We start from the raw sequence: 21903 nt of genomic DNA on the forward strand, positions 1-21903 counted from the left end.
AGTAATAAAGTAGAAACACTATATAATCCAGTACCTAAGAGGAAGGGGGAAAATATTTACTGGTTGTTTCTTGGTGATGTACATGATTTTTATTCATATTACTTTCTTTTCATAGGTTATATTACTTGTATTCAAAAAACTTGAACATAATCCTAAATTTAATGTCTCTGTTCTCAACTCATTGCTGCTTCTGTTAAATATGTGCAACAGAAACATCAATGATGTCCCCAGACTTTATTACAGTATTGAAAACCTTAAAGATTTAAGCCATCAGTTGTAGTAATCCGCCACATCTGAATAAGGATAATTTGTCTTGGTTTATAAGAGGTGATTGTTTCAAAGCATACACTTTTTACTTGCCACTTGTTTATAACTATTTCCATCTAGTGGTCAATGCCCTTATTGCAATTTTCTCAGTCTTTTACCTAAATAGTCAATACATAATAGTTAATGTCCGTAATTAAGAAAGTTTACTGTCTTGCATTTTGATGTCTTATTTTCCTGGTTTCTGGGTAATTCCTTGTACTTTCTTCCTCTCCAGACGATTGAAAAGCACCCCAGTGTTTGGACCTAGTGCTCTTCTTTCATAAGGGCAGCCCCTGCCTTCATATCTTGACAGGAAGTCAAGTGCATGATCCCAACTCCTTTCTCCTGGCCCCACCCCTAGCCTGGACAGGATCTTGTCTGCAAGCCCTGGTACAGCAGGCTGCAAGAGAATTCCAAAGATCCTAAGGCACTCCATGGACACATGAAGTATGGTGTCATGCCAGAGTTTGTCCTCTATGTTCCTACAGTTAAGCTTCCATGGAGCATGTCTTTGGATGAAACCATTGGTCATTCGCACACACCCACTGATTGCTTCCAGGGCCTTGTATACATGTAGGTTCTCAAAGTTCTCCTTCACCAAAGTAGGGAGCCTCGAAACTGCCTTCACCATTTTGTAATCTTCCAACATGGCTCTTCCAGTAAGTTCTTCTGATCCTTTTGGAAAGGATGTGTTGCAGAACGGAGGGTATATTTGCTCTGGATTAAGAGATGGTGCTGTGCAGCGATTGAGGAGGCCCCCAAGAACATCAGCCAGCTCACTATTGCACAACTTCACCACCTTGTCATCGTCATAGTCGCAATCTGTGTCTGGAACCCCTTGTCTCAGAAGAAAGTACCTCAGGCCGTCCACTGTGAACTTTAGCGACGTCTCCAGCGGATCTACCACATTGCCGAGACTCTTAGACATTTTTTTCCCTTGCACTGTCCAGTGAGAATGAACGTGTATTGCCTGAGGGAGGGGTAGCTGGGCAGCTAACAGAAATGCTGGCCAATATATAGCATGGAATTTTAAAATGTCTTTACCTACAACATGATGGACGACACTCCACCAGTGAGAGTACTGCTCTGGATAACCCACAACTGTCAGATAGTTCACCAAAGCGTCCAACCACACGTACACCGTTTGCTCACAATCGCCAGGAACCGGAATACCCCACTGTAGACGGCTCTTCTGTCGGGATACTGACAAATCTGGCAGATCACTCTCGAGCCACTGAAGTACAATGTGGTAGAACTTTTCTGGTTGAATGACTTGCGGGTTTGACTTCAGCCAGTGCTGCAGCTTGGTTCGAAAATCACTGAGTCGGAACAAGTAGTTCTCCTCCTTCATCCACTCCACCTGTTAAGATTACACAACACATTAAATGTGTTCACAGTAAATTCGAATGCAAACTAATCACCCATACATAATCCAGAAGATGAGTTTAGTCAGTCAAGAAGTGTTTGACTTGTTTTTTTTTTTTGGTTTTATCCAGCAGCATTAATGGTGCGTTCAAAGCAGCATATACAAAACACAAAGCAAAGAGACGAAAGAGAAAGAAAATGTTTTTTTTAATACCTTATGACCGCTCTCTGTGGAAATTTTGATCGGTCTTCCCAAAGGGTCAGTACTGTCCACAACTTGGGTTTCAGTAAGAAAGCTCTCGTCTGGCATGGAGTACCAGCCTTCATAACTTCCTCTGTAGATGAAACCATTGTCGACGAGAACAGTCCAGAACTTTTCAACAGCTTGGCGATGTCTATCCTCTGTTGTCCGCACGAAGTCAGTGTATGAAATATCACATCTTCTAAAAACATGACTAAATCTATTCGACACCTCAGTGCAAAAAGTCAGGGGGTCTTTGACAGCAACGGCAGCCGCTTGCTGGATTTTAAGCCCGTGCTCGTCCGTACCTACGGAATAATAATAAAAATTAGTATAAAATATGACAATCCGTTGTTTACGACTTATTGGCAGTTACTTTTAAGACACACCTGTAGCAAACTTGGAGTTAAACCCCTGCAATATCTTGTATCTGTGTAAGCAATCGGCGATGACAGCGGAATACACGTGTCCGATATGAGGGGACGCGTTAACATAGAATATGGGCGTCGTGATGTAATGTGCAGGCGATGACGTGCGACACCGCTCCGTGCACGTGCGTCGAAAAATGAGGCTCGCGCAAAGTCTCCTCGCAGGCGACGACGGAAAGGCTCCTTCCTCTTCGCGCAACGCATGGTTTAATACCTCCCGTAGTACACTCCTGCTACTTTTGATGAGCAGATTCTGAGAGCTCAGGGTGAGCATGTTAAACGCGCTAGACGTACTTTACTTCCGGGTCACATGTATTGACCTTGAAAATACAACAGTGACGACAATGAGTTATGATCCTGTTATGAGCCATATAGAACCAGCCATAATGACTAATAAATAAGATTTACCGAATGTGAAAATTATTCAGTCAGTACAGATAGATAGTGTAACTAACCCCAGACGTTTTCATAGATACATAATGATCAGTGGATTTAGAACCCTGCATATCTGGGTGAACATCTACAAGTTGCCCCGTACCGATACCCCCTCAATAATAATATCTGTCGGAATTTCATTCCATGCGCCGTGGTGTTTCACCCGGTAAACTTGGCACCATTATTTCATGGAAGTTCAGAAATTATTTTTCTGTTCATAAAAAAAAACTTAATGTTTCACGTTGGACCTTTTTTGTCATTGGACACTGAACCGGAAACGATGTCCAACAGTCAGAGAGCGACCGGCGCCGCAGTGTTGAGCATCCTGGCACGGCGTGTGGGACGATGAATTAACACCGTATTTCACACTTCACATCCGCGACTCCTCCGTTTAGTGTACCGGACAGCCTTAAACCTCAACATTTGTGCTACTCGCCATTTTCGAGATGTCGGTGGTCGGATTCGATGTGGGTTTTATGAACTGCTACATCGCAGTAGCCCGAGCTGGAGGGATCGAGACTATAGCGAATGAATACAGCGACCGCTGCACGCCGTAAGTCCGCGGCCGCTCGCCCGCTGCCCGGTCCCGTCCACACACCCGGAGCCGCCGTCCCGCTCGTTTGTGTTTCGTGTTTCTTTCCCGCCTCGTTTATAGAGGCTGTTGTCCTGTCGTTTGTGGTGTAGGAGAAACGTAAAGAGTACAAACTAACCATGGTAACGTGGCTAGCCTGTTAGCAGCTAGCTAGCTAAGCTAGGCGTCGTGGCTGTAGTCGGTGAGTCTTTATGTCTTTAGCGGCGCCGCGCGGCTCTAACTCGCTGGATGAAAGTGTCACCATCGACCATTTTAACGTTCAGTTTATCAGTTGACGTTTTTAGTTGAAATATATATGCATGTTTGTGAAAACCGTAGCTGGTTAGCGAGCTGTGGGTTTTGTCTGCAGGACATCTTCCAGAAGGTTCCAGCTGCTCCCTGTGAGCTCGCAGGTTGAGTGAGCGGCTGTTACCTGCCAAACGTGCTGCTCCGTGAAAACAAACGTGCTGTGTCCACTACTATACCATGTGCTTGCTGGTTAGGTCAGCTCACCTTCCCCCTAGATTTACACGGACATTTTACATTCCATGTTTTGACAGGTTACAAAAAGCACCAGGCTTACAACCTATGAAGGGTGTTAATGAACGCAAAGGACGCCTGTGATTTTCACATCTTTAGCTCTTAGCTCCGTTCTGGTTTAGGCACTGGATTCCTCCATCCTCTCATTGATGCACGGATATTGATATACCTTTATGCTAAGAACAAAGATTCATATAATGTGACTAAAAGTTTGACTACATGTAACTTCTAAGACTGCTGTTTTTTTTTATCCCAGTCATTGCACCTTGAATTTTCAAACGACACCTAACAAATCTTATAAATGCAGAATTGTAGAGCTGAAGCAAATTACTGTTTTAATGATGCTCTCATGTCTAAACCAATTATTTCATTTTACAGTCATCCTTTTGATTTATACTCTTATGGTTACCAAATCTTGAAAAAAAAATTCTAGTTCATTTTCCTTTTTTCTGGCCAAACACATTTTGTGATACAATAACATTGTCATGCTGACCAAATGGTAAAATATTAGCAAAGATTAATGATTGCGCCATGCAGTCGTCGTCATCTGCTGCTAAGATTGCAACACACGACCAACACCAGACTGTCGCGTCGTATTGAGAAAGACGTACTTGTATTCAGACTTTTGATTGGACAAACAGTTTCTGCGTTGCAACAATTTTCCTTCTATTTTTCCCATAGGAAATGAAAGGCAGAATGTTGGAAACCATTATATATACACACACACACACTGAGTAGTTACACATTACTGGTTATCAGTCAGTTGGGCCTTAATTGCAACCCCTCATTCACCTAGCAACAACATTGCAACCATATAACAATTGCATAGCAGTAACCAGGGATACCAAATCAACCACCTACCAATATCACAGTGACACCCTAGGAACCACATGGCACTCCATAGCAACCGCTTGGTAACACTTTAGCAACCAGCTAGGGCTTCATAGCAAGTACCCCCCCCACCCCACCCCCAATAACCATTTGATAACACCCTAGCAACCACTTGGGATTCCATAATAATCACCTGGGAATCACTTGACCTGTGTAATCAATCTACATTCTCTTCTTTGTTAGTGGTGGTAACTGACACTACTTAATCCATCAACTGTTTTTGTAGGGTATATGAATTATTATGGGTGTGAATGTATCAAAAGTCTTGATTGTCTGTCTTAATTTCAGAGCATGTGTGTCTTTTGGGCCTCGAAATCGATCAATTGGTGCTGCTGCAAAAAGTCAGGTATGAGATAAATGTTTATAAAAGTCAATGCTTTTCAGTTCTTATTTGTCTTAATTTGCTACTTGTTCTTTTTTCTCAGATTTCATTTTGTCTAAGAGTACAAATTGTTGCTGAGCCATTTTGAAAACCCTCTTCTGTATTGTAAAAATGCCAAATTTCTCCTCTTCTCATTGGAAAAACAGGTGGTGACTAACTGCAAGAACACTGTCCAGGGATTCAAGCGTTTCCATGGACGGTCCTACTCAGACCCGTTTGTTCAGAGTGCGAAGTCTAAGATTGTTTATGAGCTCTCACAGATGCCTACTGGAACAGCAGGGATTAAGGTAAGTGACCCAAAAAAAAGTTTAAGTGCTCAATAAGGGCCTGTCAGCAACATACGATGCTGAACTATGGAGTGTTTACAGGGATTTGCTGAGACACACATCATTTAATTACACCCTCCCCAAAGTTGTCTAGGTTTATCTAACAGGATCTGTTCGTTTTCTGTTCCAGAGGACTGCAACCCTATATAGTTAGTATGAAAATGTGTGCAGTGCTCTGGTCTTCAGAACTGTGAAGGGAACTATTATTATTTAACACCAGGCCAAAGGGTTCCACACTTATACACACTGCAGGTCATCCTGCAGTCTGTGCTTTGCAGACAAGAGATGGAAGATGGAAGCCTATGGAAAATCGGGCTGCGGCTCACCTGAGTCTCAACTTGATACCTTTTTCTCTCTATGCATACTGTGCATTCTGAAATCTTGTGTTCAGCATCGTTTGTGGTCATTGTGGTGGTAGTTGTGTGGAGAGTCTATCTAGTAATGAGAAGATATTTGTAAGATATAGTGCATAAGAGAGGTGGATTGGGTGAATTTTTTTTCATCCAAACATAAGCATTTACAAATCATTAGCCTTATTTTATGTATTCCAGGCACCACAAATTAAGGAGTCACTCCCGTGGAATTGTAGTGGTCAGTTCACAAATGCTTGTGCATGAAAGACTGTAGAGTCCTTGCATGGGCGAGTCAGCCTGGCTCAGCTCACACTGCCCCTGGAAATGGAGCAGAATCTCTAGGCTGCAACTAATCAAGTCTTAAAGTCTTAGGCACCCCAAGAATATGTTTACAGCTATTTATCCAGGTAGTAAGTGGTCATTTGCTCTAAATGAAAGCGACTCTGTGGTAAATTTCTACACTGCTTCTTCCTTGGACTTTGCTTTTTTGTTCTCTCTGTCCACGTGGTCCCACAGAGCTTCCGATATGTTTAGATGTTTTCGGTTGTGTGTTTTGTCTGTTTATTTTGTAAGTCAAACTCTGAGGGAAGCCAAACGTTTGTGGTGCAGTTTTCTTTCTCTACAATTTTAATGTCTGTCTGTATAGTGCTGTATCATATTAATGTGTGTTTATATGTTGTGCTCTGTTCCTCAAGCAAATGAAGTCTATGTTTGAGATAAATAGTTTGTAAAGTCTTGGGGCTGCCTAGAACTTGGGTGTTGTGCTGTATTTGTGTGTAAACATGGCGACGTACTCTGCATGCGTGTCACGGGGCTCTTGCAGCATCCAGATGGCCCTTTATAGACTGATCACTCTCTGGTTTCACGGCAGTCTATAGGAGGATACCACTGCAGTTTGCAGTGTTGACTTTTCACATATCTGTCTACTCCTCCTTGAGCAGTCTCCCATTTCCTGCTCCTTCCCATGGTATTCACTGCTGTTTCCCCAGGTCACATACATGGGCGAGGAGAAGGTGTTCAGCATTGAACAAGTCACTGCCATGCTTCTTACCAAACTGAAGGAGACTGCCGAAGGTGCTTTGAAGAAGCCTGTGGCAGACTGTGTTATTTCAGTGAGTTCTGGTTTTCCCACGTTCGTTTTGTCTATATTAAGATTGGAAGGATTGCTTCACCTGAAATGATCTATGCTTGTGATCAATAACACGTCACTAGCCTTGTTTCGTTGGCTTCCCTTGTTGTCTTGGTATCTTTGGGTGAAGTATTTATAAGAAAAGTCGCCAGCATGCATTTTGCTCCATAGGAGGGTAAGGTGTTCTACAAGGTTTGTCTTGGTTGTCAGGTTCCTTGCTACTACACGGATGCGGAGAGGAGATCGGTGGTGGACGCAGCTCAGATCGCAGGACTCAACTGCTTGCGGCTGATAAACGAAACTACTGCAGGTGAACCATGGCCCGTAGTTGAACACAGGAACCTGAATCCGTGCATGCTCATGTTCGTAGCCCTTCGTGGCTCGTCTTCGGTGAATGAGGTGAGCGTTTGTTCCCACAGTGGCCCTGGCATACGGCATCTACAAACAGGACCTACCAGCCCCTGAGGAGAGCCCCCGCAACGTGGTGTTTGTGGATCTTGGCCACTCGGGTTACCAGGTGTCTGTCTGTGCTTTCAACAAAGGCAAGCTCAAGGTATGTATTAAAAAAGCATTTTCACTTTCATTTTCAACTTTATGTAAGTGATGTTTGCTTGGATTTTTTAATCTCTTTTTTCAGGAGGATAAACTGACACATTTTGTTTATTCTTAAAGATTCTTGCTACAGCTTTTGACCAACACTTGGGAGGGATAGACTTTGATGAGGTCCTCGTAAACCACTTCTGTGAGGAATTTGGGAAGAAGTATAAACTGGAGGTGAAGTCCAAGCCCAGGGCTTTGGTTCGCCTCTACCAGGAGTGCGAGAAGCTCAAAAAGCTCATGAGTGCAAACTCTTCTGATCTGCCCCTCAACATCGAGTGCTTCATGGATGACATTGATGTGTCTGGACGCCTCAATAGGTGAAGTTTATGTGTGCACATGTATGCTATCATCGATTTCCATGAAAATTGAGTGGAAGAATTTAATTCACACTTTTGACTATTTTCAAAAAGCATATTTCATGTATATTATCTGGGAAATCTCTATACATCAGCATATTTCATATATATTATATGGGAAATCTTTATATATCAGCCTGTCCTTCATTATGGTTTTACAGAGGTCAGTTTGAAGAGATGTGTGCTGACATTCTGGCAAGAGTAGAGGCCCCCCTGCACAGCATATTGGAACAAGCCAGTGAGTGATATGACATGCTCAGCAGTGTGGGTAATTAGTCAGGTTCTGCTCTCCAACACTGCACTCTGTCCATCCCACTACAGACCTGAAAGGCGAAGACATTTACGCTGTGGAAATTGTGGGCGGTGCTTCCAGGATACCGGCAGTTAAAGAGCGAATCAGCAAATTCTTTGGGAAGGAGTTGAGCACGACCCTGAATGCAGATGAGGCCGTGGCCCGGGGATGTGCCCTACAGGTCTGCTTATGTGACGTTTCCTCACAGGCACTCTTCCAGTGCCTATACGCTTTATCCAAAATCTATTGCATGAGGAAATAATTGCAGAGTGCCATTGTGAGAAGCAACAAGGAGAATTAAATAATAGTGGTGGGTAAAGTCATAGCCAAATATTGCATTGCCTCTTGTAAAGAAAAGTTTTGCTGTGTTTTCATGCTTCCCCAGTGTGCCATCCTGTCTCCTGCCTTCAAAGTCAGAGAGTTTTCCATAACGGATGTAGTGCCCTACCCAATCTCTCTAAAATGGAACTCTGCAGCAGAGGATGGTGTAAGGTACAACTTGCATGTGCCATTTTCACACTTTCTTGGATTGGATTTCACTTTAAATGGCATCTATCACTTTTTTTTATGAAGTGTCCAGTATTGTTTGGGGTTTTTTTATCTCTTTTTTTTTGTTTCTTTCAAGTGAATGTGAAGTGTTCCCAAAGAACCATGCAGCTCCTTTTTCCAAAGTGTTAACCTTCTATCGAAAAGAACCTTTCTCCCTGGAGGCCTACTACAACAGCCCTAAAGATCTGCCTTACCCAGACCCCACAATAGGTAAGTATTATTCACACCTCCCAACCTTGCTTACTGTAATGATTAGTTGCACAATTGTCATTTAACATGGTGTACTTTACATGCGTTTCCAGGACGGTACATGATCCAGAAAGTCATCCCCCAGGCCACAGGTGAGAGTTCAAAGGTCAAGGTCAAAGTGCGGATTAACATCCACGGGATCTTCAGTGTGTCCAGTGCATCATTGGTAGAGGTGCAGAAGTGTGAGGAAGGAGAGGAGCCCATGGACACAGAGCAGAACCCCACACAGACTCCAGAGAAGGAGGAAGAGGTACTCCATGTGCCGTGGTAGAGTTGTACTCTTGCCCTGAGCAGAACGTGGAGGGTTTCTGTTCACTTTTTTCTTTAAATATTACTGCACTCCATAATGATTACATGAATGCAAGCGGTTTTAAATGAAAGGTAGTATTAGAAGCAACATTTCAAGGTTGGTGTTGCTTTGCAAAGGTTTCTTTGGGGTTTCATGCTCTCTTCTGTACATGAAGCCATCTTGCTTCCTTGCAGAACAAAATGCAGGTGGATGAAGAGCAACTGAAGAGTCAGGGTGAAGAGGAGAAAGAGAACGGAGAGAAAAAGGCAGAGGAAATGGAGGTAATACGACACCGGGTGATGTCCATGTTCCCACCGCATACGATCAGGAGCCGCTGGTCTCGCCACCAGTCTCTGCCCTTTTATGCTGCTCTCATGTCCTGACTCTGTGATTTGCTCTTTAAGATGTCAGCCGAAGAAGGCAAGCAAGAGAAAAAGTCTGATCAGCCTCCACAAGCCAAAAAGCCCAAAGTGAAGACAAAGGTCCTGGATCTGCCCATCGAAAACAATCCGCAGTGGCAGCTGGCCATTGAAATGCTCAATCTCTTTGTGGAGAACGAGGTATGGCTTCTGCCTCGTATAAAATTGCCCCACCAGAACTAACGTGGCGTGTTTGATCTCTTTTGAGAATGGATCTCTACATGGTGCTTCATGTTCCTCTGCAGGGCAAGATGATCATGCAAGACAAGCTTGAAAAAGAAAGAAATGATGCCAAGAACAACCTTGAAGAGTACGTGTATGACATGAGGGACAAACTGTATGGGATGTATGAGAAGTTCATCAGTGAAAGTGTGAGTACAGTACCATGGTTGACTGCCTCACTCACACTTCTTTTGACACACTCAACAAGACCTCAATCAGCAGCCAGTCCAGACCTCACGAGACAGAAGATCCAAGATCAGATTATCAGGGCTGTCTCAGGATTTATGGTGTGAATACTTGGGAGTCGTTCATATAACAGTTCATTATCCCTAAAGCAGGGGTCGGCAACCTATGGCACGCGTGCCACCGTTAGCACGCCGAGGCATAATCACTGGCATGTGGCACTCTGGACCAGCATCAGCAAAAAAATTAATAGACATGTCTCCCCGCCCCCCCACCCCACTTTTTCAAAAGCCGGTTTTGGTCCCCTGCAGTTTTTACGGTTAAAAACAAATATTTAAATAACGACGAATCAAGCGCTAGGACCACGCAGAAAACGACCGCTCCGAGTTCGCTGAAATAAATCAGGTCTATTCGCTCTGCCCCCCTTCCCACCCCCCGCTCCAATTTTATTTGTTGATAGTGGCACACTCATTGACTAGAAATGTTAAAGTTGGCACTCCATGTCTCAAAGGTTGCCGACCCCTGCACTGAAGCTTACCTTAAAAATTGCAGGATAAAATTTTCATATTAGATGCCTGATGTTGATTCAAGCTTTGACATTAATGGCCTCAGATCAGTTGTGGTATCAACAGATATGGTTTTGGTGTGGGGTATTTTACTATAACTATGAAACTACCTCAGAGAAAAAAACTCAAAAGAAATACATAAAGGAAGTGAGTTCTTCCTAAGAACCTACATGCAAATCTCAAATCTGTTGCACACCTGCTTGAGTACATCACTTTCTTCTTCTTTGGTACAGGACAGAGACACACTTTCATTAAAACTGGAGGACACAGAAAATTGGCTGTATGAAGATGGAGAGGACCAACCTAAACAAGTGTACATTGACAGGCTTGCTGAGTTAAAGGTAATGTGCTTGCTTGTTAAAGTTAATGATGAACGTACAAGTCAGTGCACTGTAGTTTTAGAGCATTGTTGCTTTACTGTATAAGTTTTTAAGATTAAGATATGTAATTTATACATGTCATGCAATTATTTGCAACAATTTTCACAAACTGATAATTTCACTTATAATTCGCCATATCAGAATTCTAGTGGCTCAGAAGAAATGCCTTCTGGCAGCTTATTTAAAGTGCTTTTAAATAACTTGGAAAGTTCCACAATGACAGGCTGTTAGAAGTTTTGATTTTGCATCATTTGCATCATTTACCTATGGCAGTATTTTAGGCCTACCTTCAAGCCTCAAGGTTGTGACAAAATGTTGTTGCCTCAAGGATTACAAAGGTGTGGTAATGGAGTGGCCATTACAAAGCCCTGACCTCAATCTGATAGAAAATTTAAGCCTAAAATAAACCAGTCACTACGGTTATTCTGACATTTCTCATTCTTAATGTGATCGTGATCTCAGAGAGGGAATGTATTGGAATGAAATGTCAAGATCTGTGAGTTTTAAGGAATGTGGCTAAAGTGCATGTTAACTTATGACATCAACTGTACATTGTTTAGAAATTGGGTCAGCCCATTCAAGACAGATTCACAGAGTCTGAGGAGCGGCCAAAAGCGTTTGACGAGTTGGGAAAGCAGCTTCAGCAGTACATGAAGATTGTGGAGGCGTTCAAAATGAAGGTAGGATGAGTTGATGACACAGGATTTGTGTTAATGTCTGTATCTGGTCGCCAATCGTGTTGCCCTTGTCCACCCACTGAATCAAAGGAGGAGCAGTATGAGCACTTGGATGAAATGGAGATTGAGAAAGTGGACAAGATGGTGGGTGACGTCATGATATGGATGAACAGCAAAATGAACCAGCAGAGCAAACAGGCTCTCAATCTGGACCCAGTGGTGAAGGCAGCAGATGTTACTGCAAAAGCACAGGTGAGCTATTGCCTCATAGGCTAATTCCTAACACCAAATCAGTGGCATCCCCACATCCCCCGTCTAGTAGTGGATGTTTTTATCCAAAGAAAGTTGCCATGGTTAACAATGAATGAACGGTATTGTCATGCCAGCCAACATTATCTTCATCTATTGTTATTTCATTGTATTCATTCATTAATCTGTTCGGCAGAATGTTCAGTTAACCTTTTCCCTTTCACCCACGAACTTGGGTGATTCAAGAATCATGAATCGTGTTTGGCTCGATTCGGATATGTAAATGCGAGAAGTCTAAGCTCTTGTTCTCTCTCAGGAGCTGTTCTCCGCCTGCAATCCCATTGTGACCAAACCCAAACCCAAGCCTAAAGTAGATCTGCCAAAAGACGACGCACCAGCAGAACAGAACGGACCGGTCAACGGGCAGGAGAGCGCAGAGGCCGAGACCGGCGCCACGGAGGCCCCCGAACCCAAGCCCGATATGGAACTGGACTGAGTGGGGTGTGTTCACCCTGTCAATGATCCAGCGCTGCTTGAGTCATTCCACCTTCTCTGCCTCTGGGGTTGTTTTGGCAGGCAGAATGATTAGTGACTTCATTGTGCATGTTCTTTCTTTTTGTTAAAAAAAATAATAATAAACTGAAAATACAATGCAATAAGCCTGCTCATTGACATCAATGGTGTGTGTGAACGTGATTGAGTATCTGTGGTGTAGTCAAATATTTGGGTCTGTGCAACTATTGGGTTTTAATAAATATAACCTTTAAAGAATGACTTGACTATTTTTCTACCCTAGATTGTAATGTGTTTTGAATATCTGCTTATAGCATCTGACCATTAATTTGAAATTTTTATCTTCCCCTTATGTTATCACGTGCCTGTGCCTTGAAAGTCCTTCCTCTTAACCAAATACGCTAACTATACAGTTTTCACTAGGAATCACATGACACACCGTCCCTGTAGCCTCCAGCTGGAAGCGGCAACAACAGGCTCAGATGATTGAGGTTTTCATTCAGTTGCTTGTAATCACATGATTAGACCTCGCGAGTCACCATTACGCCTTCCAGAGTGCAAGCGTTAGACGTTATTACAAAATCTGGTAATGTCGAATATTCCCACGATACTTTTTGGCTTGTGATTTTTTTAGACTGTTAACACAATGTTGTTCTCAGGAATTGTCATTTTCTTCTAAGAGCTTTCCTCCTTCTATCGCTGATAAACTGATAAGACCTCTTCCGCCTGCCGAAGGCGGCTTTATGAGGTTAAAGTCTGGAGACGGCAGCGCTATATTTCATGCTGTTTACTGATATTTTTCTGTAGTGTTCGTCTCGTTATATACTGAAAACACTTAAGGAGTGAAAACAATGAAACTGATCATACTCAGCGAATACGACGAAGCCAGCGAGTGGGCAGCAAAGTACATCAGAAACAAGATCATTCGTTTCAATCCCAGTCCGGGCAAGTTCTTCACTTTGGGCCTTCCAACAGGTAGTTTCACTGCAACTCGTTTCTTAAATACTATGTGTCCGCCTTTGCGGTAAAGGGCATCACTGCAAGGTCTGGTTTTCTGCTTGTTCATATTTTTTTTAGGGAGTACTCCCCTTGGATGCTATAAAAAACTGATTGAGTATTACAAGAAGGGAAAAATCTCATTTCAGTATGTAAAGACTTTCAATATGGATGAATATGTAGGTATGTATTTAATTTTTTTAAGTTTTGATTTATAAAACCGTAGAATTTTCTTAAATTCTAGATTTCAGAGAGCATTGTCTCCGTTCAGGTATCCCAAGAGATCATCCGGAAAGTTATCACTCTTTCATGTGGAATAACTTTTTCAAGCACATTGACATCCGGGCAGAGAATGCACACATACTGGATGGAAATGCCCCAGACCTGCAGAAAGAATGTCAAGACTTTGAAGACAAGATTAAAGCTGCGGGGGGAATTGATCTTTTCGTTGGCGGTAAGAGTTCAGCTTGACCTCTGACCTTGGTGTTTAGCCAGAGGTGACACATTAAGGAGATTAGCTCCTGTTGTTCCGCATAACATGGAATCAGTTGCTCTACTTTTGCTGCAGGTATTGGACCTGATGGTCACATTGCTTTCAATGAGCCTGGCTCCAGTCTTGTGTCCCGCACCCGGGTGAAAACACTGGCTATGGACACCATCCTGGCCAACGCGCGCTTCTTTGATGGAGATCTATCCAAAGTTCCTACCATGGCTCTCACCGTAGGTGTTGGTACAGTGATGGATGCACGGGAGGTATGAAGACATGAGATTTTTCAAATGCATGTTTAAAAATGTAAAGAAAACAAGAAGCCACTATCTCAGTGACCACAAGGTCAGTGACCTTTCCTATTGAATGTATTTTGGTTCTAATCCAAGTCACAACCACATTTTCTATTGTTATTTTCCATTGTTCTTTATTTTGTTCAATTCTGTATTTATTCTGGCTTTGTCTTTTTGTATTTAGTAGAACTGTTGACTTATTTCTCACATTAAATTACTTTTCTCTGTTTCCATCTGTGCTAGGTGATGATTCTCATCACTGGTGCACACAAAGCATTTGCCCTGTATAAAGCCATTGAGGAGGGTGTGAACCACATGTGGACTGTCTCAGCATTTCAGCAGCACCCTCAGACTATCTTTGTGTGTGATGAGGATGCCACCCAAGAGTTGCGGGTGAAGACGGTGAAATACTTCAAAGGTAATTATGGGCCTCATGGATTCAATGCTTTTGGCTGAAGCTCTGTGTTTATAAAGAGTTCAAGTCAAGTTATTCGGGGTAACGTTAACTCCTGAACACCTTCAATAAAGAAGACTCTGTGAGGTAGATTTCCATGAAGTGTGTTAGACGCCTTGGCCTGCACCTTCAATTGTTGAATAATTTTTACACTTTTTTGTGAGTTTATGATGAAAAGAGACTCGAGAGAAGGTACAGAGTAAAGCTGTTGTTTCCCACTGTGCTTTATTTTGTAGGTATGATGCATGTTCACAATAAACTGGTGGAGGAACCATAGTTTGCCGCAATCGGAAGAAGAAAGGACATTTTTGAAGTCTTGAAGACATATCCATACAATCTAATTGATATATGGTGTGCTTTTATTTAGTTTATTACATTTTAAAGTCCTATTTTGTATTTGCAAAATTACATTTCAACAGAATGTTATATATAAGAATATGTAACTACAATCTTGGTTTCAAATGCTAGAAGTAGATTAATTGAGGGGAAAAATCTAATAATTGATGGAGTACTATGAATTTATAAGCTTGTTTTAAGAGTATTTTGGTCAGAGAACAAATGTTTGATGGCCTTTCCTTAGTTGTGTGTTTGTTTTTGAATGCACAGAATTTCCAACAGAACGGGACTGTTTGTGAGATGTTAATGTGGTTACTAAAACTAATACTTTCAGCTGATGAAGTGGCAATGTTTTTTTCTGAGCATTTCTCAAATTTATTAATTTCCAACTCACAAATACATGATGACCCATATTTTACTGGTTTGGGGGAGGGGGATCAAATTATTCCACTTTATGCACTCTAGAGGAACAGTTTATGCATACATAACTGCTGTGTTTGACAATTACACTTATTTATGATACATCTATAAAAATAACTACAAACTACAATGAACAAATAATGGGAAATTAATTTTAAACACAAATAATTCTAGTTCATTTATTGTAATATGTTATATATGGAATTAAAATTTGCCGTAGCCTAGTATTAAAAAGAGAGCCGTCAAAAGTACAATAACACCCTAAATGTCCATACTGCTTCTGGTGACAGCGGCAAACGACAGCGCCTTTTAGCTGCTTGACAAATGGCGATACAACGAATATGTCGTTTTAAACGACCAAATCCGTTTTATTCGTTAGATAACAACACTCGACTTTAGTCTCTGTACCGAGTTGTAGACGGCGCTCCTGGAGAATAACTGAACAGAGCATGCGCAGTGGCCATGTTCGCTGTGGTTGCGCTTAACCAGAGCACTGACTTCATCTCCGTGTAAAATAAACAAGGAGGACGTTAACACAACACGAAATCGCCTCGTTATTTGTCTGGCTACGCGACTGATCGTAGGTAGCTGGATTCTCATGTGAATTAGCGACCCGTCAAATCAAACCTACCGAAGAATGGCTGAGCAAAGAAACGGATATCGGCAGGTAGGGATCTTCTAGTTAGCACGTCGGTCGTGTTGTATTTGTGTGATTACTGCTGACCATAACTGGGTCACTGTGAACGTATTTAGGAAACCACGACGGTATTATTAACGCCAAATGACATCGAGGGCAGTGGTCGGTCAGTCGGCTATTGACCCGAAGACTATATTAGCTAGCTGTAAATAACGTCTGACGTTAACGTAGCAGCGAACTAGGTGGCGTTAGCTAGCCGACTGGCTACATGTCTGATTGGCACCATTTTATACTTTCACTTTCCCTCATGTTACCTGGCGGAGTTATAATAGTGAGTTATCTACATTATAGATCATGTAGCCACGCCAGTCGCTCACGTTAAGGGCCCATGTGATCGGGTCCGTTTCCTAATCTTGCTGTCCGGCCCAGTTTTCCGGTTACGTTGCGGTACCAGTTGACTGCTGGTTTAGCAAGCTAGCTGGAGCTACAACTGTCAGCCATGCAAAGCCAGTAACAAGATAAACTAAAGTATGGGACATTTTTGATGCATTGTCATGATAATATGACTATTGTTGTATTGTGAGCTACTGCGACATTCATATATTAGCTGACCCTAACGAGCAGCCTTACAGTATGAGGATATATGGTGATGTTGTCTCATCCACAGTTAACTAATGAAGAGACCCCTGAGGTTCCCCCGGTCACGGCTGATGCACCACCTGATGCACCACCTTCATACAACAGCATAGCGGCTGCTACAGGTAAAGTCATCTTGACACAACGGTACCAATCCATAAAAATGTTCAGTACCACCCTTATGTGTATTTATGGTGGTATGGTATAATGCAGTAGCAATTTATTGCTTATTTCATTTATCTCAGGAATAGTGTCTTGTACATACAGCAGGAGCAACATATTTACTGGGATTTGAAAGGCCTAACTGATAATTTTTCAGTATTTGCACACAGAGTAGTTAAATACATTTTTAGAAAAGGCCAGTTTCTATCAGTTTTTAGACTGTAACCGTTACCAACAATGATGAGTCTGATCAGTTTGAGGGTTGCTTGCTCCAGGTTTCTTTGAGTACAAAGAAGACGGGAATTACCCCAACCCGCCCTCGTACAACGTTGCTACGTCTTTGCCGTCATATGACGAAGCTGAGAGGACCAAGGCCGAGTCTACCGTTCCTCTCGTCACAGCCAGGGTGAGGGTGTGTCGGCCTGGGGGTGGGGAAGTGGGTCACAGCCAGGGTGAGGGTGTGTCGGCCTGGGGGTGGGGAAGTGGGTTGTCTCTGCTCTTACAACCGACGCCCCTTTTTTTGTGCACATGTGTGATCCTTTCGAACCTCAATCTGTGACAGGAAGAGGACTTCATTTCCAGAGACGACTTTGATGACGTAGATCAGCTGCGAGTTGGAAACGATGGCATATTCATGCTGACCTTTTTCAGTGAGTTCCTGAAGAACGTATATACACATCCTTAATCAGTGATCACTAGAAGGTTGTCTGTGATAGAATCAGGGACTGCTGAAAATGAATACATTAGGCTTGTAATCTTGTGATCTCTCATTTCTAGTGGCTTTCCTTTTCAACTGGATCGGGTTCTTCCTGTCCTTCTGCCTCACCACGTCAGCAGCAGGCCGCTATGGAGCTGTGTCTGGGTTCGGCCTCTCCCTGGTCAAGTGGGTGCTGATTGTCAGGGTAAGACACAGAAAACGGGTTGTTCTTGAGTTGATTTTTTCCCACAGATCACAGTTGTTTAACATATAAACGCCTCAGTTCATGAACAAGGACACATTGGCAATGACGGTAACAGTAGCATTTCCCTTCCTGTTACCGTTACATACAAAGATACTTGAAGGTAATAGCGCCCTCTTGTGGAGTCATTTTATTCCGATAAACACAAGTGAGTATGAAGGTTACAATGCAAGTCCATGATGTGCTTAGCTTCTAAAATTTCACAAATGTAGCAGTTATTGCTCTGTGGCAGAGGGACTATAATTTTTTGGATGTTTAATTTACTACCATGTAGCAAAACATGTCCATACCTTTTAAGCAGTTCAGTTCAGAAATTTTGGGGCAGTTAACAACATGACATTTTTTTTGTGATACTTCTTATAACAGTTCTCCACATACTTTCCTGGATACTTTGATGGGCAGTATTGGCTGTGGTGGGTTTTTCTGGTTGTGGGTAAGTGTGTTTGAGTGCAGATTGAATTTCTACTGAAGGAATATTTTCTTAAAAATGTATATTAATGGATAAGAAATATTTATCCATTGTCTTAAGTGATGCTACATTAGGTATTGATCTTTCTCAACAGGGTTCCTGCTGTTCTTCAGAGGGTTTGTTAATTATTCAAGAGTCCGCAATATGGCTGACCATTCCTTCTCAACTCTTCCTCGAACCAGAGTCCTTTTTATCTATTAAACGTAAGTTTATCTTCTTTGTATTTACACGTGTGTGTGTGTGTGTGTGTGTGTGTGTGCGTAAAAGAACATTTCTGTTGATGAACAGTTTCACGTTCCTAATTCTCTTCTTATATTTGGCTTACATACATTAAACTTGCGCTCTATATCTGTATAGATTGTTCATCTCAGGACTTCTACAAAATCAAAATGTCAAGCTCAGCTTCAAATCTGCAGGAAATAGAAAGCAGTGAAGAGAAGAATATGATCGCTTTAAACATCAGTGTACTGCTATTAAACAACCGAATGTTTAGGTACTTTTATGTACATGTTAAAGGGTGTTAATAGTCCTCCAATCTTGTGTTTATAATCAGTAACTAATATCCAGTGCAATTTATTATGGCAACATTGGTGCATTGTCTGTTGCTGATGTTTGTAATTAGCATGCACTGAAGGTTATGCTAAGCAGCCATAGCTTCAGACACATACATCCTTGTAAAAATCACACTGTACTCAGAGAATATCTTGGGTAATGCAATGGCCTGTTAGTTTTCTCATAAATAGTGCTGGGGAAATTTTAGTTTTACTTTGTGAGTAAGTATTGTAACCAAACCTTTTTGTGTGTCAAATTTGAAGAATAGATGTATTAAGAATAGTGTAATATCGATTGTTACTTACACATGCACTTTGAAGAAACACTGAAGCAAGAGCAACAACCAGTTTTAAAGTCAGGAACATACTAGGCCTTATGCCAAAATTATGATTGATTAGTGTTTTACTTATGGGTTTGATTATATATAAAATGTTATTTCATAGGTAGGACCAAAATGTACAAGAAGATGCAATGCTTTACAATTTGATGTTTGATTTAACAATGAATAGACACACCTGAAAAGTTTATTACTTCAGTGATCTGTGTTGAGCAACTGTAATTTATGATAAAGTAGCGGTAGGTAAACCACTGACTTGTTGAGTTTCATATTAAAGATTGTAGTGAAAGGCATGTTCATGAAATACTTCTGCACAAAGTCGTATATTGTGATCTGTTTAAACTTGTGCAAGTAACTTTTAATAAACATTGCTACCTTAGCAAGAGTATGTATCTGATGCATCTCTGGATAGTAACACAATTATGTTTTGATATACATGTTCATTCTTAAATTTCTTGTTAAAGTTTGCCAAATACATTAAAACAAGCTATTGCTTAATAAGTCTTTTTCATTATAATTTTGCAGCTGTTCTAACTTTAGCACTTCCTGACCTTACCACGTTTTCATGTGCTGCTCCTAAATATTCACTCATCATTAAACTATTAATTCCAGGTTGGATAGAAGATGTGAGGTTAAATGTTAATAAGCTTGGATAAGTGGTAGACTGTACAAATTATTCATAGTAGTTATTAAAACATCAAACATATTCCATTATTTAAAAATTGGCTTTAAATAGCAGTTCATGTTTAAGCATTAAACAGCACAGTGAAACTGAGTGACGTTAGCTCTGTTTACATTCAAGATCTCTAAGCATACCACAATTCCCTCTTACCATTCAGTTTGAGGTTTGATAAATATATTTCATAATTTCATTGTTAGAACAAAGTAAAATGGTTTCTACTTTGAAGTCATTGTTTATGCATGCCTTTTATGCTTGGTGTAAATGAACCAGCGATGTCACATTTAGTAAGTGAAGTAGTGTGAATGAAGGTAGGGATGATTCTGCAGGAAACTCGTGGAACATGTTGCTACATCCATTAGCCTGGACTCTAGTCTTTTGCTTGGTCCAGCTGCCGAGGAAGGAAAAAAACAGCCTTCTGTCCAGCATGGGTCCTTGAGCCATTTTTTTGTTTCCCATTCTTCTTTATTCCAACATACCAGTTTGGGCCATTTCTCTGGGACTGGTACGTGTTGTAGTGGTTTTCTGCCATGCTCTCTATGAAGTAACTTTCATCTGTAACTGCCATCTGGAAATGCAAATGCACACAAATGACACGTACAATGGAAGTGGTAAAGTACAATACAGTGGTAAAATACTTATTAAACATACTACACTCACCGACCCGTAGAGTGTGCCATCCTTACTCATAGAGAGATAACGTCCTGTTTCTGTTCCCTCTATGACCACCACTCCAGGGCTCACAGCTTTTATTCGAAATACACCTTTAAACACACACACACACACACACACACACACACACACACACACACACACACACACACACACACACACACACACACACACACACACAGTTATCTTCACAACAGAAGCCTCACAAATAGGCTGTTTTGTAACATTAGTTGAACACAAATGTACATATCAACATAACATGCAATTATAGAATTACATATAGCCAATATATATTTTTGCTGTGTTAGCAAACAAAATAATTGGTTATCTGACATCCAGCCATACTATCTAATCTTCACACAGTAGGTCTCACCCAGGACACCAGTCACCTACAGTATCAACAACGTCATTCATTAACCGAGCTGGCTATAAAGAAAGGTGTAATCTTACTGTAGCGGTCATATTCCTTTCTTGTTCCACCCACTGTCCCATCTGGGAGGATTTGGAGATGATATCCGCCGTTCATGCAGTATAAACGGGTAAGCTTTTGGTAATCTGGCGAGTTGAATCCGAATTTCCCAGATCCTTGCGAAAACACTGTTATATCTCCCTCCGTCATTTCTGCGAGGTGATTCCCTCAAAGTCAAAGCACCGCGCTAATCTATTCCTGTTGTGTTGTAGTTTATTCAAAAACTACACGCTCTGCGATAGAAGCGGCAGCAGGTAGGTCGGATGTTGTTGAGGTCAAACGGAAATGTTCAGTGTTTGTATTAAACCCCTTAAACCCCACGCACGGAACTCTGGTCGAGTTCACTGTGATCTGTGCTTGCATACATCAAATTGTAGCGTTAATCTTAAACAAAGGCATGTGGTTTCATTTTTGTTCAGATTTTTGGTGGTGGACAATTCAAGGATTTTGTTAAAAAATGACAGAGACTTCAAACATTTGTAAGGGAAAAATGCTTTTGATCCGCATGTGATAAAAATTTTAACGAAATTCATACTTTAATAAGTATGCGGCAAAGATGAAACCATTTAATATTTTAGTTACATTTCACAGGAGGTAATTACAAAAGAAGTTTTTACTTTTTCCCCAGTTAAGCTTATTTAAAGAAGCAACACAGAACAGCTTGGATGTTGACCCATAGCACATCCACTCCGGTGCTCTTATAGGGTCAGAGTTCCCCCTGCTCTGAGGTACTCTTAGGATCAGAGATCTTCCAGCTCTGAGTTAATCTTAGGATCAGTTCTCCCAGCTCTGAGGTACTTTAATGGTATTTTTACTTTTCTCTTGCACCCAGGA

At 41.6% G+C, this 21903-nt stretch overlaps 5 protein-coding genes across 6 annotated transcripts; 3 read left to right on the forward strand and 2 right to left on the reverse strand.

The window, feature by feature from the left end:
* Positions 1–19: 19 nt before the first annotated feature.
* Positions 20–2658, reverse strand: mars2 (methionyl-tRNA synthetase 2, mitochondrial). Its single transcript, XM_077005910.1, has 3 exons — positions 2302–2658; positions 1886–2220; positions 20–1666 (listed from the first exon to the last, which is right to left on the reverse strand). Exons 1-3 carry the CDS (start codon positions 2612–2614, stop codon positions 494–496), a joined length of 1821 nt encoding a protein of 606 aa, XP_076862025.1. The 5' UTR covers positions 2615–2658; the 3' UTR covers positions 20–493.
* hspa4b (heat shock protein 4b) lies at positions 2588–12756 on the forward strand. Of its 2 annotated transcripts, none has more exons than XM_077005909.1 (19): positions 2588–2606; positions 5066–5123; positions 5306–5446; positions 6828–6950; positions 7178–7277; positions 7387–7520; positions 7640–7884; positions 8085–8161; positions 8245–8396; positions 8601–8707; positions 8841–8974; positions 9067–9263; positions 9497–9583; positions 9707–9862; positions 9967–10092; positions 10926–11033; positions 11633–11752; positions 11840–12001; positions 12315–12755. In XM_077005909.1, exons 3-19 carry the CDS (start codon positions 5420–5422, stop codon positions 12492–12494), a joined length of 2235 nt encoding a protein of 744 aa, XP_076862024.1. In that variant the 5' UTR covers positions 2588–2606; positions 5066–5123; positions 5306–5419; the 3' UTR covers positions 12495–12755. The 2 variants fall into 2 exon arrangements, with proteins under 2 accessions (XP_076862024.1, XP_076862023.1); XM_077005908.1 differs by lacking the exon at positions 2588–2606 and adding an exon at positions 3051–3328 and having other exon boundaries at positions 12315–12756.
* Positions 12757–12956: 200 nt separating this feature from the next.
* On the forward strand, positions 12957–15415 carry gnpda1 (glucosamine-6-phosphate deaminase 1). The gene is made up of 7 exons (XM_077005915.1): positions 12957–13097; positions 13319–13486; positions 13589–13690; positions 13779–13961; positions 14076–14260; positions 14531–14705; positions 14978–15415. The coding sequence occupies exons 2-7, from the start codon at positions 13363–13365 to the stop codon at positions 15016–15018; spliced, it is 810 nt and encodes a 269-aa protein (XP_076862030.1). The 5' UTR covers positions 12957–13097; positions 13319–13362; the 3' UTR covers positions 15019–15415.
* Positions 15416–15940: 525 nt separating this feature from the next.
* Positions 15941–19634, forward strand: ndfip1 (Nedd4 family interacting protein 1). Its single transcript, XM_077005916.1, has 8 exons — positions 15941–16164; positions 16802–16895; positions 17208–17338; positions 17495–17582; positions 17710–17834; positions 18258–18324; positions 18455–18563; positions 18718–19634. Exons 1-7 carry the CDS (start codon positions 16135–16137, stop codon positions 18559–18561), a joined length of 642 nt encoding a protein of 213 aa, XP_076862031.1. The 5' UTR covers positions 15941–16134; the 3' UTR covers positions 18562–18563; positions 18718–19634.
* fgf1a (fibroblast growth factor 1a) lies at positions 18713–21454 on the reverse strand. The gene is made up of 3 exons (XM_077005917.1): positions 21051–21454; positions 20589–20692; positions 18713–20496 (listed from the first exon to the last, which is right to left on the reverse strand). The coding sequence occupies exons 1-3, from the start codon at positions 21217–21219 to the stop codon at positions 20299–20301; spliced, it is 471 nt and encodes a 156-aa protein (XP_076862032.1). The 5' UTR covers positions 21220–21454; the 3' UTR covers positions 18713–20298.
* Positions 21455–21903: the final 449 nt, after the last annotated feature.

Source organism: Brachyhypopomus gauderio, chromosome 5, assembly GCF_052324685.1.
Source record: "Brachyhypopomus gauderio isolate BG-103 chromosome 5, BGAUD_0.2, whole genome shotgun sequence".
NCBI lineage: Eukaryota > Metazoa > Chordata > Actinopteri > Gymnotiformes > Hypopomidae > Brachyhypopomus > Brachyhypopomus gauderio.